This window comes from Furipterus horrens, unplaced genomic scaffold (assembly GCF_987537825.1).
Source record: "Furipterus horrens unplaced genomic scaffold, mFurHor1.1.pri manual_scaffold_2, whole genome shotgun sequence".
In the NCBI taxonomy this organism is placed as follows: Eukaryota; Metazoa; Chordata; class Mammalia; order Chiroptera; family Furipteridae; genus Furipterus; species Furipterus horrens.
Genome location: NW_028327172.1, coordinates 104,965,222 through 104,980,448, shown reverse-complemented (window position 1 = coordinate 104,980,448; position 15,227 = coordinate 104,965,222). Strand labels below are relative to the sequence as shown.

At 33.7% G+C, this 15,227-nt stretch overlaps 1 protein-coding gene across 1 annotated transcript; it reads right to left on the bottom strand.

Moving 5' to 3' along the window:
* Positions 1–526: 526 nt before the first annotated feature.
* Positions 527–13,490, bottom strand: IBSP (integrin binding sialoprotein). Its single transcript, XM_090267925.1, has 7 exons — positions 13,426–13,490; positions 10,978–11,045; positions 10,831–10,881; positions 10,656–10,733; positions 6,396–6,455; positions 1,949–2,113; positions 527–1,384 (listed from the first exon to the last, which is right to left on the bottom strand). Exons 2-7 carry the CDS (start codon positions 11,029–11,031, stop codon positions 860–862), a joined length of 933 nt encoding a protein of 310 aa, XP_090124051.1. The 5' UTR covers positions 11,032–11,045; positions 13,426–13,490; the 3' UTR covers positions 527–859.
* Positions 13,491–15,227: the final 1,737 nt, after the last annotated feature.

The window sequence follows — 15,227 nt, the reverse complement described above, 5'->3', positions numbered from 1 at the left end:
TATCTACAAAATAAATCTGAATTTTAAACCATGGTGGAAATAAGCTTTTTTTTAAAAAAGAATTTATTTCTTTATTTTAGAGAGAGGGGAAGGGATGGAGGGAAAGAGGGAGAGAAACATTGATTGGTTGCCTCTTTGACATCTCCAGCTGGGGACCTGGCCTGCAATTTAGGCATGTGCACTGACTGGGAATGAACTGATGACCTTTTGGATTATAGGACAACACCCAACCCACTGAACCACACCAGTCAGGACAGAGATAAGTTTTTATACTTTAGCTGGATTGCCCCCTACTTGTCTCATATTTTTTTATTCTGAATCTCTCATTTTTCTTCATATACACATTTGAAGGATTACATTTTTATTTGTGATAAAACCCATAGATAGAATTTACATACAGGTTACAAAAAAATGAGGATAATAATTAAACTATACAGTGTTTGATAGGTAGCATGACTAAAGAACACATCTATGGTATACGGTGTCATTAATGTCAATGAATTTTTCCTTAGAAGCATTCTTGCACTAAAAGTATGTTTTAGCAGTAATAGAGCAAACACATTAAAAATACTGTTTATAGAACTACAACTTCAAAACATTCAGTCAAATTCAATCTCATGAATTAGTTTACCACTTGGTAAATGGCCCTGATTTACAATGACCTTTCAATAACATACCAGGGAAAAGCAACATGCAGCCCATTACTTGCAGAAGCAATTACAGAAAATCACTTAGGAACAGTAGCACCTTTCCACATTATAACATGCACATGTGTCATATTGCACCTTCCTGAGTTGAACTTTGAACACTGTAGCCACATGACACACCAGAATGGATGAATTCATCCCAGGCTGGGTCTTCACTGGTGGTAGTAGTAATTGTGACCATCATAGCTATCATAGCTATGCCCTTTATAGTAGCTGTATTCATCCTCATAGGCTCGGTAATTATCCCCTCGAGGTTCCCCATTCCCATTTTCATAGACTTCATATCCATTGTCATAGTCATTGGTGCCTGTTTGTTCATACTCCCCCTCATATTCAGTGGTAGTGGTTTCCCCTGGTGGTGGGGCGGTGGTCCCATAAACCTCTTGGGGCGGAGTTACAGGTTCAAACGTGCCACTGTCCTGTTCTCCAGCCACTGTGGTTCCTTCTGTATTGGCATCAGGGACACTTTCTTCTTCCCCTTCTTCTCCTCCATTGTCTCCATCACTGCTGCCATTGCCGTTTTCTGCCTCTGTGCTGTTGGTGCTGGTTCCATTTACACCTTGCCCATTTTCATCCACTTCTGCTTCATTTTCTTCATTTTCATTTTCTTCCTCTTCCTCTTCTTCTTCTTCATCACTTTCCTCCTGTTTTGTAGCCTTCTTTCCTATATCTCCAGCCTGTAAGGGAAATTTTGAAAGAATCCAATTCTAGGCGTGAAATTATAAAACTTAAGGCCATCACTTCATCTAACACAGACTGTACTGACAATCTTGTTCTGGATGTAATTCTGAATTGAAGCCAATTTAGTTTACAAAAGAATTGGTGGAGTCTTTAAAATTTCAAAATCAGTCCCTTTGTCATTGGGTTTTGATGGCAAAAATATATATATACCTGATGAATAAGCCTCTGTGAGAGATGCTTTCTATGGATTTGCTACTCACTTTCTCTGTCTTGGAATCCTCTTCCCTGAAATGTAATGGCGTCTCTCAAGACCTTTTAGGCATTGCTAAGATGTTTGTCTGTCATCTTCTGCTATAATGTAAAAGTCACTGCAATAACATGGGAAGAGAACTTGCATGGAAAAAGATCTTTTCTTATTTGTAAACAGGAAAAGTGTGTCTGTTCTTGCTTTTTCAGTGGGTTAAAAAGACAATACAGAATACTGTATATATAGTGTCAGGAAAACCTTAGACTTCAGTAGAGGAATAAAATCAGATTTAACATTTTGGAGGAATTATTACCTTCTTGGGAAGTTGAATTGCAGCTAGACCTGCATTTCCCGTTCCAGGCGTGGTCTCTTCTCCATAGCCAGGTGTCGTAGCAGAAAGGGTGGAATTCTCAGCCTCAGATTCTTCATCTTCATTTTCATTAGACTCTTCATTGTTTGCTTCTTCATTTGAAGTCTCCTGGTAGACATGCCCAGAGCAATAAAAGTTATTTTAGCCAGAAAATAAAATTTGTTTGAGTCATGAACCACTTTTGGAAAAAACTTTGTATCCCTCCATCAGCTCATCACCCAATATTGCTAATTCTGCTTCCTCTTCTGCCATTTGCACTTATAACTTCTAAGAACTCAACTCAAAGCTATCACATCCTATTTACCACACTGTAGTGTGTTTTATATTTCTACTTTCTACTTAATCAAGTCAAAAATATTTGTGTAATAATTTCAGCATATCTTAATATGGTACCGTATCATACAGGGTTTAGGCCCTTAAAGTCTATCAAGTGAAGTCTTTTTAATTAATTAAGGTGATTTAATTTGTTTTATTAAACTGAAGTTGATTATAATAACTTAAATAAATAAAATTAAAGTCATATTAATAGCTACTACAATGTGGTAGTAAATTAATTCTTATATTTGTTGACAAATAAGCTGAGAACTTTATACCTATTTTTAAAATTCTTTAGATCAGCCCTGTAAAGTAGGATTATTGCTCTTACTTTAAAAAAAGAAATTAAGCTCAGAAAAGCTAAATAATTTCTTAAGATATCATAATAAGTGATGAAGCTATATCTCTCTAACTCAAAAAGCTGAACCCTTTGTCATGTATCATGAAGTTTTTGATGATGATTAGAATTTATATAAATTGTCCACACTACATCGAGGATATATTTTTCAAAAAGGATATTTTTAAGATAAACCAGCTCCTTTCAAAAAAATTGATAGCATGTCTTTTTACTACCAAAAGAATGGATTATATCTTATTTGCTTTCATGTTTATTAGAAGCAAAAAGATATATTTTATTCAAAATCCACCTGCCAATATGTAAGCCAGCTGTGTGCCACATGCAGTATTCAAAAAAATGTCAGGAATTTGACACACAATCAATTTTTTGTGCAGTGAAGAAACTAAACAGTCCAAGAAATTCTTAACAATGTACTATCCTATTGCATAACTATGTTTTTAATAATTACCACTCTTCAAATGAATGCTTATTATAATCTTTTAACATTTTAGTCTTTTTTCCTTTACTCGATGCTGTTAGGCAATTGCTTGTTAATTGAGTTAATCTCACAAAGTAATTTATAGCTAATATTAAAAATCAGAAATTCATTCATATAGAATTTATTTACTTTAAATAAGTCTTAGAAAATTGAGTTTATTTTAATATATTTTTTTAATATTGTGATGTTAGGATTACTTTAGGGATTCTATATATTAAGGCTTGCAAAACAAATAAACAGAACCCAGATTTAGCCCCCTATTATTAAAACAAATGACTAAAAATATGTTTCAGCAAATTTGTAAATTCCACTGTTTCAATGAACTCTTGGGAATACTACAGTCAACTCCAAAATAGTCTCCAAGCTAATCGTGTCAAATATCCCACAAACACTGTACTGTTTATTTTGTTCACATATATGCTTTAGTCCAACAGACTAAATCTTTCAGTGGTGCAGGAGGAAAGATCATTAGCATAGGAGAATATGCAAGTTAGCTCCTGTACCCTCACTTCACAAGTGAAAAATCCAATATCCAATTGAATAAATGACTTGTATGAGGTCAAAGAGACAGCAGTTCATTAGTGACAGGGTTATGAATACAGGCCCAAACTACCTATTTATAGGCATCTATATTTTCTCCTACAACACACTTTCTTTTCCTAGATACTTTATTTGAGGATGTCCTGCTGCAATGAGTTAAAAAGAAAAATAGGTCAGTCTGTTGTTGATGGGCATTAGGTTGAAAATGTCTTATTAGATAGAAAAATTAGCAATAATTTGCTTTTTAAAAAGTAATAACCCACTCAAATATCTAAAATGACTGAAAGAAAAGTATTGGTGAAAATGTAGAATAACTAGAACCTTCATACCGACAGTGGGAGTTTATATCGGCACCTCTGCTTTGGAAAGCTTTTTAGTTGCATCTACTCAGGTTGAATATATGCGTAGCCTTTTGACTTAGAAATTTTCCTTCTAGGTAAATTAGCTGTCAGAAATGAATGCATATGTTCACCAGAAGGAATACTAGAATGTTCATAGCAGTACTCTTTGTTATAACCCCAAATTGGAAAATACCCAAATGCCCATAAACAGAATAATATTATTATACATTGTGGTACATTCACATAATGAAATACTAACAATAATAATGAATAATTTATGACTATAGAACAACATAGATCAACCTCTGAAACTGAGAGTAGAACAGACCACACACAAAAGAGTATATGCTGTGTGATTCTATATATACATATAATACATAAAAAGATATAAAAACAACCTGTTAGAAATCCAAATAGCAGTTGCCCTTGATGCAGTTTGGTTAAAGAATGTAATGGAACTCAAGGCATATGCTGCTTTTTGATATGAGTACTGGTTACACTTGTGTGTCCAATTTCTGAAATTTCAGTGATCTATATACTTAGGATAATTGTGTTTTATGTATTATAATTCAATAAAGGTTTTATATTTATTGAGGCTGAATAGTTTAGAAGTGGAAAAATGTACGTTTACCAAAAAGAAAATATGTGTCGGCATCTTCTCATGTAAATACAATTCCTGGGAACTCTGTATTTAATCTGAATTGCCAATGAACTTTTAGGTAAGAAATGGGGGGGGGGAAAGTTCTTGTATAATCTTTTAGAATGGAAGACTCCCAGGTTTATCATCTACTTTTCCATGATCACTTTTAATGAATTATTTTTGGAGCATTTATTGTTCTGAAGGTTCAAAACCAAATGACCAAATATTTACCGGGCACCACATATATACATATATGTATACATATATAGTAATCTCTCTCTCTCTCTCTCTCTCTCTCTCTATATATATATATATATATATATATATATATATATATATATATATATATATGCTACAGAATAGAGTACAGCACTGTTCCTCCCCAAAGAGGAATAAAACCTATAGGCTCTAAGTTTACTGGATCTTAGAGGGTTTGCAGATAAGTTCTAGAAGGACCAGAAATGTTCAGAGATTGTTGGCAAAATTTTGAGTGTGTGTGATTTCATCAGAGTCCTAAAGGAGTCCTAGTCTCTCTTCATCCTCAGCCACCATCATAACAAGTAAAGAACCATTGTCAAAGGTGTGCAATCTATTTGGGAAATCTAGTGGCAAGGCAACTTTACAATCACTGTACAACAAACAGCTGTAGTTAAATGGACTGCCTTAGCTTAGCTCTTGTGTGAGATTACTACCTGGAACCAAAGACAAAATTTTGTGAGATTTATTCAGTGGCATTTTTCCTGGTAGTGGCTTGACAGTCTTCTTTGGGCCTTCCTTTAAGCTGTTAGGGTAAATTATTGGATTGGGAATGTTAATATTCTAGTTAAAAAATTAAACCAATTATTTGTCACTTTTAAAGTTTTCACACTTTTGTTTTCAAGAAAACAGACATATTTATCTATGATTTCATTTGTGACTGTCATTGTCCATCCATAAATAACACCTAGGAATACCTGAATTTAGAAAGTTCCCAAACCAGTGGATTGCTATAACTGACAATCCAGGAAAATGTACCTAATTAGTATGTTTCCTTGGGCAAAAGTATCAGTTATAAAAATGTTACAAATTTTCTAAGATATATAGATGATTTTCAGCCATGAACTATGCTGTTTGTAGTAATATATTAGAAGGCAGTTTTACATCTTGAGTATTTGCATTTCTGTAAGAACATGAATTTTGTCATTAGACAAAAAACAAATAAACAAACAAACAAACATGAAATTCTTATCAAAAAGAACAACCCTACTTTGGTGGGTCAAGAAAGGCAGATGAACCACAATAACACTGTAGAGGACATAAAGTTAGATTTTATATACCACTCACTTAGTAAATTAAGTATTTTTAAGTTCAGTCATTAAAATAAACATTTCACTGAGTTTAGAATTATTATGTGCCTATCAATTACCATCATGTTTTATCCACTAAAATATAAACAATTCTTTGCTTTTCATCAGAGTTCATACTTCCTCCACTTAAAATAGACACTTGGTTTTGTGTACCACTTATAGGTAACTTTAACCCCAAACTGCAATAATGTTTTAAACAGTACATTTTAGTTGATTCTAATTTAAATAACATTTTACTCATCCAAAATAGAAGACTGTGGGCAGTTGGTAAGCTGGAAATGATGTTTGCTGACTCCCTGCTACGGTAAACCAGTTTCCTGTTTGTGTTTGTGCTGCCTGGTTTGTATGAAAAAACCTGCAGAAATTTCTTACCTCATCTTCTTCCTCTTCTGAGCTATCTCCATCTTCATTTTCTTCAGATGAGTCACGGCTCTAAAAACATATGCACGTGAGTTCATACTCATGAGTATATATGTAGATTTATGATACTTTTATTTACTTACAAGAATTCTCATGCTAGTATGAGAAAGATATGAGATTGGGCATATATAAAATGAGATTAGAGAGAAAAAGCCATTTTACACTCATCAAGTTATTTATGAGATACTCCATTTTAGCCCTGGCTGGTTTAGCTCAGTGGATTGAGCGTCGGCCTGCGAGCTAAGTGTCGCTGGTTCGATCTTCCAGTCAGGGCACATCAGAGAAGGAAAACTGACTCCAAAAAACCTCCGCTGCCTTGCGGCATACCTCTTCAGGGGAAAGGCTAAGGGAGTAAACCCCGACAGAAAATCCGGAGCCGGAGTCCCTAAGGCGGTTTGACGTTGTAGTCAACACCGGCAACTCCTGCGGCGCACCTGAAGCCAAGCTGTATTGACTCCGTCTTTCCCTTGGACCCTTCAGCTGCGAAGAGAGGGGGGGTCTGCTGCATGGGCAACAGCAGACCCTCCATATCACCCTGCCCAGGCTCTGTAGCTTCAGCTTCACTGGAGAGGACACTCCAGCGTCATCGCAAGATGTCGATTCAACACGGGAGGAGACAGATACCGTGTCACTCCCGAGTCGGACTGCACAGCCATTCTCGGCGGTGCAGATAGACTCTTAAGAAGCTACACCATCGTCTCTCGAGACGGACGGCTGCCGACGACTCCATTTTTAACTCCGAAGCATAGACAATACATTGAAACACTTCATATGTAAAAACTAGAGCAATGAATCACAAAATTGCTTAACTCTGAGAAACCAAAAGGATTATCTGGCCCAATTTCTTCATTTTACAGATAAGGTATCTGATGCTCAGAATGTTGTGATTTCAGCCCATTCAAGGAAAATCTTGGGTTAGACATACATCACACTGTTTTCTTTTCTTTATAAAATATGAACAAAATGATGATTAGGCTTATTGTAAAATGAGTTATTACTCTATTTTCTTAAATATTTTTGACCTAAAAATAATGTCTAAAATTTATACACACACATGCACAAACACACACATATATAATAGTACAGTAATAAGTAATAATACAAGAATAAAGTTTCATGTATTCACAACTGTAAACTGACTTTTGCCCACCCTATATAGTAAAAGTTATACAAGAGAATAATTAATTTGTTTACTCATTAAGGAAATTAGAGTACCCTCCCTCTAAAGAGCTCAATATTGAATGAGAATAAATTGAACCAAGGAATCTGTTATAAAAATATAATTATAGATAAAAGTTAATGAGATACTTTTTAAAAGAAAATGTAAATCTAAACTTTTGCCTTCAGAGCCTTTAAGACAAGGCAGGAGATTCTTTACCTTTCTCCCAGTTTCAATCCAAATTGAATTTTCCTCTTTTTTCTGCAACTACTCTTAATGGCAACAGGTATACGAATGAATACCCAACTTATGATTCTATCATTTTCTACTTGGCAAATTTTAACTTTGATTCTGATGACTCAGTTAAGTTTCATGGGTTTTAAGAAATATAGCTGCAGAAGAACCTCTTTGTTAGAGGATCAGATTTTAGGAAACAATCATTATCCAGTCCTTCTTAGGGCCATCCCTGCTGGGCTCATTCTTCAGGTGGCCACACCATCCACCCACGGAAAGGGAATCTTGTCCCCTTGAGCCAACAATAACCTTGGGTGGAAAAGAGAATAATTAGACTTGTTCTTCCACTGCCATGACCTTAATGGTTGTGCTTTCCTTAGCCCAGAGAGTAAATAAAAAATAACACTATATTTGAACTATTCTTACTTATTAGTTAAATTATATGTAGAAGACAACATATTTATGCAGCATATTTTGCCTCAGTGGGAGTGTTTCATCATTTTTCAAGCTTTCTCATGCCTAGCTTTCTCTCTACCCCTACCACATCACCCTTCAATTAATATCTGCAGTGAAAACAGTTTTAAAACTGCATGTATCAATAAAATATAATTTAAACCACAGGGGAAAACAACTGCATGTAATGCCTCAAAGCCTTGGCTTTTTCTTATTTTCCTTTCATTTATGCCTTATTACCAATTTGACATTAAGTCCTATGGATTTTCCTCAAGTCTTTTATATATATATATATATATATATATATATATATATATATATAATTTTTTTTTACCATGATTCCTTCTAACTTCTATCAGTCCATCTATTCAATTCCCAAATATACATTCCAGTCATTGTACTGAGAAGGAGTGTCATGGCAAGGGATGAGGCTAGAAATGTGAACAGTTTCCCATATCAAACACTGTGATAACTGAAATGAGTTCAATAAAAGAAATATAAGATAAAGTTCCTACCCTCTAAGAGTTCACACACTAATCAAATATCATTTGAATCATAAAAATCCATTTCCTCAATTAAAAATGCTCAATATGTGACCTTATTTATACTTTCATTTCTATAACCACACAAATAAGCTATGTGGTAGACTGCTGATAGCTTTGCAATCAATGTTACATATTTCATATGAGTTGGTATTTTAGAAATAGTTATATATAAATACAGATTTGTTTAAATAAAACATGAATTTCAAAGCCAATACAGCTAAATACACTTTGGTGTGACAATCTGGGCACTAAGTACTTAATAGACTTAAAAGAATAATAAAGGGCTATGAAAATATATAAGTAGACATGAAAAAGAAAAAGTCCTGGAAATCAAACTTTGCAAAATAGAAAAATATATTATAAATATTAGATTGGGAGATATGTTTTATTGAATTTTTTAAAACAACTATGCTTACTTAGTTGAGATGCACCTATCAGCATGTAACTTGTGAAAATTTTGTATATTAAATATCTACTAAAAGATCCATGAACTTTGAATCTATCAATGAAAAATAAAACATCTCCTAATATCATTTCACTATGGACATTTTAATTGGACCACACACATATGTATCTATAAAAAATTTCTAGGTGGGACTTTCTTTAAGGACCTGATATTTTAGAAAAGTTGAGGAGCTAGTCAGAAAGGTAAATTTATTATCATTTCCATTTGATTTAAGAAAGAAAACAAACTTTCAAATGAGCAATGTTTATTTATGGGCCTGAGGTGAACCAAAAAACGAAAGACAATTCTGAAAACCCACAGCTCTTGTATCATTTGTGCTCATATTTCTTTGGCCACAGACATTCCCCATAATTATTATGGTGCTAGAAATACTTTAAAATTATCATTTCTTATCATTGTATGAGTTAGAGCTGGGTTAGCCCGACATATGGTAGGATGCTATGCCAAGCCACTGAGCTGAGGCATTGTTTTCAGCATCTTGACGCTTTTAGTGTCTCGGGAGTCCTGGGTCAAATGGCACATAATTGGCCCCCTGAACCCAAACTGTATAGGAATAAGAATAGTGCAATTCTATATTTATATTCTATATTCTATATGCAATTGTATATTTAAAATTAATGCCAAACCCTCCCGTTTTCAAAGGCCCTCTTCATAGGCAACCCAATCAAAATAGAAACTTATTTTTAGTGTTTGGTTATTTTCCTTTTTGTTTTTAAATTTTAAGATTATTTTGCTTTTCTCATGAGTATTTTAGTTTACTTCATGAATTTCTCTGTTTCCTCTGCATTCCTTGAGCCAATGTAATAATTATGCTTCGATGTAAGATATATTTATTGTTCTAGTGAACTAGACAGGTCAAAAGTTCAAAAAAATCTTTGGCAATCACCATTGATTATCAAGAATTTCTTTTTAAATGATTTCTACTGTTTGTAAAGTCAATCATTTTTTTACCAATTAAAAGGGTCTATAATTATTGGATGTAAAACAGTTGTATGACAATATTGAATCAACTGTAACATGATGATTAGTGGCCTTGTCATTGTCAGCAACTGATAAAATTTTATCCATTTTTGTCAGTGACTTAGCCAAAATACCTGAGTTCAATGTGCCAAGGTATTTGCTTTTATATATCATTCTAGAATGGGCTCAAAATTATTATATTCTGTGTGTGTCTATATCTCTGCTTTACAAAAGAACTAAGGATCATTTTTATTTTATTATTTAAAAACAAACATTTTGTAGTAAGTGATCTTTTTGGCTGAATTTCAGTGAGAGTTTAATTTAGTGTTTCATAGTTAAATCTGACTCTCTTTCAACTGTAATGGGTGAAAAGAAAAAATAAATTTTATACTTACCTGAACTGGAAATCGTTTTAGAGGAGGATAAAAATAGGCATGCTTGTAAAGATAATACCGTGGCCTGTACTTAAAGACCTGCATAAACAAAATAAATGATATATTTATGCTTACTGTGCAAATACATTTAGAGTAAGTATAGTTACTCCAAGGAAATTATGATAAAATTAGTTACCCCATTTTCTTCAGAATTCTCTAATTTGGCTCTTCGGTGAAAATTTTTCATCTGTTTAAAAGAATATTTAATTATTACACATCCTCTCATTGACATAAAAAGATAAAAATGAAAAAAATAAATATAGGTTTTTAATAAAAAACTTACTGAAAAAGCACAAGCCATTCCCAAAATGCTGAGCAAAATTAAAGCAGTCTTCATTTTGGTGATTGCTTCTGGAATTAATGAAGTTGTAAAGTTAATAAATATTAAGACTAAAAGTGTAATTTATTGGTCATATTAGACAATGAAGTATTTAATTTGTTTTTATTTATTTCCAATTAGAGTTTTAAGTAATTAAGACCAAATTTCTGTTTTTGTTTTAAAATTGGTCCTTTTATTTAAATGATAGAAAACTGACTTTTCCCACTTGTTTAATAATCTTGAGTTCCATATTTGGTCTTAACCTACGTGCTATGATCTGTCACCAGAAGACCACTTCATCACTGCAAAGGGCTTGAATGCTTAGCACACTTCACATTGGCACTAGGAGGCCTCCTACTATCATTGACACAGGAGCATCAGCTAAGTGAAATGAATTGTTAGTGTGGTTATGGGACCTGTTTGTTTTGCTTCTAATTAAAAATTAAGTGAAAATGGAATACATTTAAATTATTTCATTTTATGCCAATGATCCTACAGGTGTTCCCATCTTCTATGTAGCTTTTGAACTAAAAGGTCATTTCTAAAATGGAGACTAGGCATCATTTTTCTATGAGTATCTTATAATACTTATACTTGGTATTATCTTATGTGTGTGAGGTGATCCATAATATGTGAAGTACAATTCTCATAGCATGTTGCACCAACAGCCATGTCCAAGGATCATTCTGTGGGAAGAGTTTATCAGGGTTTCACCCTGAGATATCAGGGGCAAGTTTCCTCAAATTAGGTTTTCCCTAGCTCCATTTAAACTTCCCTTCACTAGTGTGGAAGGCTGTCATGGGATGGGTCAGGGGCTCTCTGGGGTTAGGGCAGAACTGAAGATGCAAGTCTTAGAGAGGGAAAAGCTCCTGAACAGTCTAGGGGTTTGTAGCTATGCAGAGATCTCAGTTCCACATAGATTCCTCATAAGTAAAAGGACAGAGATAGTTGAAATCCTATCTTAATTTTTGTGTATTTGATAAAATCCAGTTTAACAGAGGTTGTATAAATTTAGCTGACAGCCTACTTACACCCACCCACTTGCATTGACATACATATTTAACTGTGAGTGATTTCTCATACAGAGTGACAACTTTGACTACATGTTGGAAACAATGTACAATGGTAATGGCAATTTCCCCATAAACACATTTGGAAAAGTAATATTTAAAATGTATAAAACCCATGTATATACTGTACCCTGAAGGTTACTTTTGCATTTTGTCATCATTAACCAAGATTTATTACATCCTTCCTGAATATCTGACACTAAAATAAATCTATATAAGGTAAAACTCGAGGCCTGGGGAAGCTATCTTGGATCCTAAGTCACACTATTTGTCGCAGAGTGGGTCCTTTAATTTTGGTGTCTACACACTTCCTCACAGTCCTCCCTACTTTAGTAGAAGTTCTTGATGATCACACTGGGATAAAGAGGCACTGCCCCTGAAGGGACTTATCTGTTTTAAGAAGCTTTCATTGTCCTTTGGGTGCTCTGAATAATACTTTGAACTATGCCACGTATCATTAAGCCCACTCACAAACAGGAAGATTGTTTCTCTGTAGCTTTATGAGAAAGAGTTGGAATACTCATAATATCTTAAAGAGCTAAAAACTTAAACACATAGAACTATTGAAAGAGTTTTTATTACATAAATTTCTCACAAGAGACTATAAAAACAACTAGATGAAGATATAGCAGGAGTAATATAAAAAGAACCAAGTGATTCAGGTAGAGAACAACTGACTGCTTATATAAATTTCATTTTATTTACTTTGTGATTCAGCAAAAGCAAATACCTCAATATTGACTATAATAACCCAGGCAACAGTTTAAATATTCTTAAAGGATAGTTTTGCAGCTCCAATTACAAGTTTTTATTGGGAAAAGTATTGTAAACTACCAATATTATTTATTTCCCTGGTACTATATATTTTTCCACACTGATTTCAGAGCTGTAGGATAGCAACTCTTTGAAACTAAATGTATAATGTATTAAAAAGTTATTGTACATAATTAAAATACAGATTAGGCATAATTTATGGAGAGATCTGCATACATTGAGGCAGATTTGAAAATGCAAAATAGTATTTCACTCAGGTTATCTTAAATGCCTCAGAATGAGGAAATAAACAGTTAGCTATGAGATGCAGAGATAAAAGTAGGAAGCAAAATATCTTAGCTTATGTGCATAATATTAAGGACTTGCATAGGTTAATAAACTCAGCCTTTTGGAAAGAATATAAAATCTGAGGTACTAGTTTTAATGCTAAAAAAGTATTAAATTACATAACAGCTTTATACAGTGCAATAATATCAACATCTAAATAAAAAATTTAAAGCCAAGTCCAGAAATGTAAAATGTGGAGTGTTTGATTTTAAGATAATGAAGTTGTCATATTAAATCTTACCTGTTTGCAGTGCTTGAATGAGGAAGCAGGCTCACAGGAGTGAGTGACACAGATTGAATATTTCCTCTGCTCTCTCACTCACTCATTCACTTGCTCTTGCTGGCTATAAACTCTTCTTTGCCTTCCAACAGCCAATCAGTGTCATGGTCACAGTGATGTCAGAATGTGGATTCTCACCAGAAAATCCCCAAACATCAACACTTTTTCAAGACACAGGCTAAGTTGAATAAACATGAAACAGTTCTAGTGCCAAGAAGTTTGCATTGTGGAATTTAATTGAAGGTTTACATGAAGATGAATAGTTTCAGTTCTGAATATATATAATATACTGGATTTGAATTAAAATAAATAGCAAAAGATTTAACTATTTAAAAATGTCATAATTATACAAGAGTTTATGATATTGAAAGAAATAAAAACTTAATGTCACCAAATAAAGTCCTACATTATTAGTTTAGTAAAAAATAAACTAAATAATAAGGAGCTGAAGAGCAATTAATATTTAATATCAATTATTATATATTTTTCCTGAAATGTGTTTCAGTGCCTCGAAAGTCAAAATTAATATAATTAAATGTCAGGATTTATAAGATATATTTACTAAAATGTATCACTGATTATAAAAGTTAGAATTTTGAGGATCATGCTACTGATAGAAAAGTTTCATTTCTTTGTTTTGTAAAATGAACTTCTTTAGATTACTTATTTATATGGTCCTTTCTTGTGGTAGAAGTGAGATCACCTAATTTTATTTTCTTGGTCTTCTATATACCTCCTTTATGTTCACTTTCATATTTAATGCTTGTTTTTAGTATATTTTATTGATTATGCTATTACAGTTGTCCCAATTTCTTTTCCATTTGCTCCCCTCCACCCATTCACCCCTCTACCCTCCAGCAATCCCATCGGCCTTACTTTATGTCCATGGGTCATGCATATAAGTTCTTTGGCTTCACCCTTTCCTAATTTATTCTTAAATTCCCTCTATCTATTTTGAACCTGCCAATTATACTTCTTAATCCCTGCACCATTTCCCCCTTCCTTCCCTTTCCCCCTCCCAATTGATAACCCTACAAATGATCCCCATACCTATGATTCTGTTCCTATTCTGGTTGTTTGCTTAGTTTGTTTTCATTTTAATTTTTAGATTCTGATGTTGATAGCTGTGAGTTTGTTGTCATTTTAATGTTCATAGTTTTGATCTTATATTTCTTAAGTAAGTCCCTTTAACATGTCATATAATAAGGGCTTGGTCATGACGAACTCCTTTAGCTTTACCTTTTCGGGGGAGCACTTTATCTGTCCTTCCACCCTAAATGATAGCTTTGCTTGATAGAGTAGTCTTGGTTGTAAGTCCTTGCTTTTCAACATTTTGAATATTTCTTGCCATGCTCTTCTTGCCTGCAAAGTTTCTTTTGATAAATCAACTGATAGTCTTACAGCCACCCCTTTGTAGGTAACTCTCTGCTTTTCTCTTGCTACTTTTAAGATTTTCTCTCTTTCTTTAACATTTATCATTTTAATTATGATGGGTCTCAATGTGGTTCTCTTTGAGTCTAGCTTGTTTGGGACTCTCTGTGCTTCCTTGACTTGTACGTTTATCTCCTTCACCAAATTAGCAAAGGTTTCCTTCATTCTTTTTTCAAATAAGTTTTAAAATTCTTGCTCTTTCTCTTCTCCTTCTAGCACCCCTGTGATTTGAATGTTGGCATGTTCAAAGTTGTCCCAGAGGTTCCTAAGCCCCTCCTCATTTTGTTCAATTCTTATTTCTTCATTCTGTACTGGTTTACTGTTTATTTCTT

What these genes read in the sequence shown, in the direction of transcription:
- IBSP (XM_090267925.1), bottom strand. Translation starts at nt 11,031, where the DNA reads ATGAAGACTGCTTTAATTTTGCTCAGCATTTTGGGAATGGCTTGTGCT. An exon ending in CAGAAGAGGAAGAAGATGAG is followed by an intron (nt 2,114 to 6,395) that starts GTAAGAAATTTC and finishes CATGTCTACCAG; the next exon opens with GAGACTTCAAATGAAGAAGC. An exon ending in CAATTCAACTTCCCAAGAAG is followed by an intron (nt 1,385 to 1,948) that starts GTAATAATTCCT and finishes TTTCCCTTACAG; the next exon opens with GCTGGAGATATAGGAAAGAA.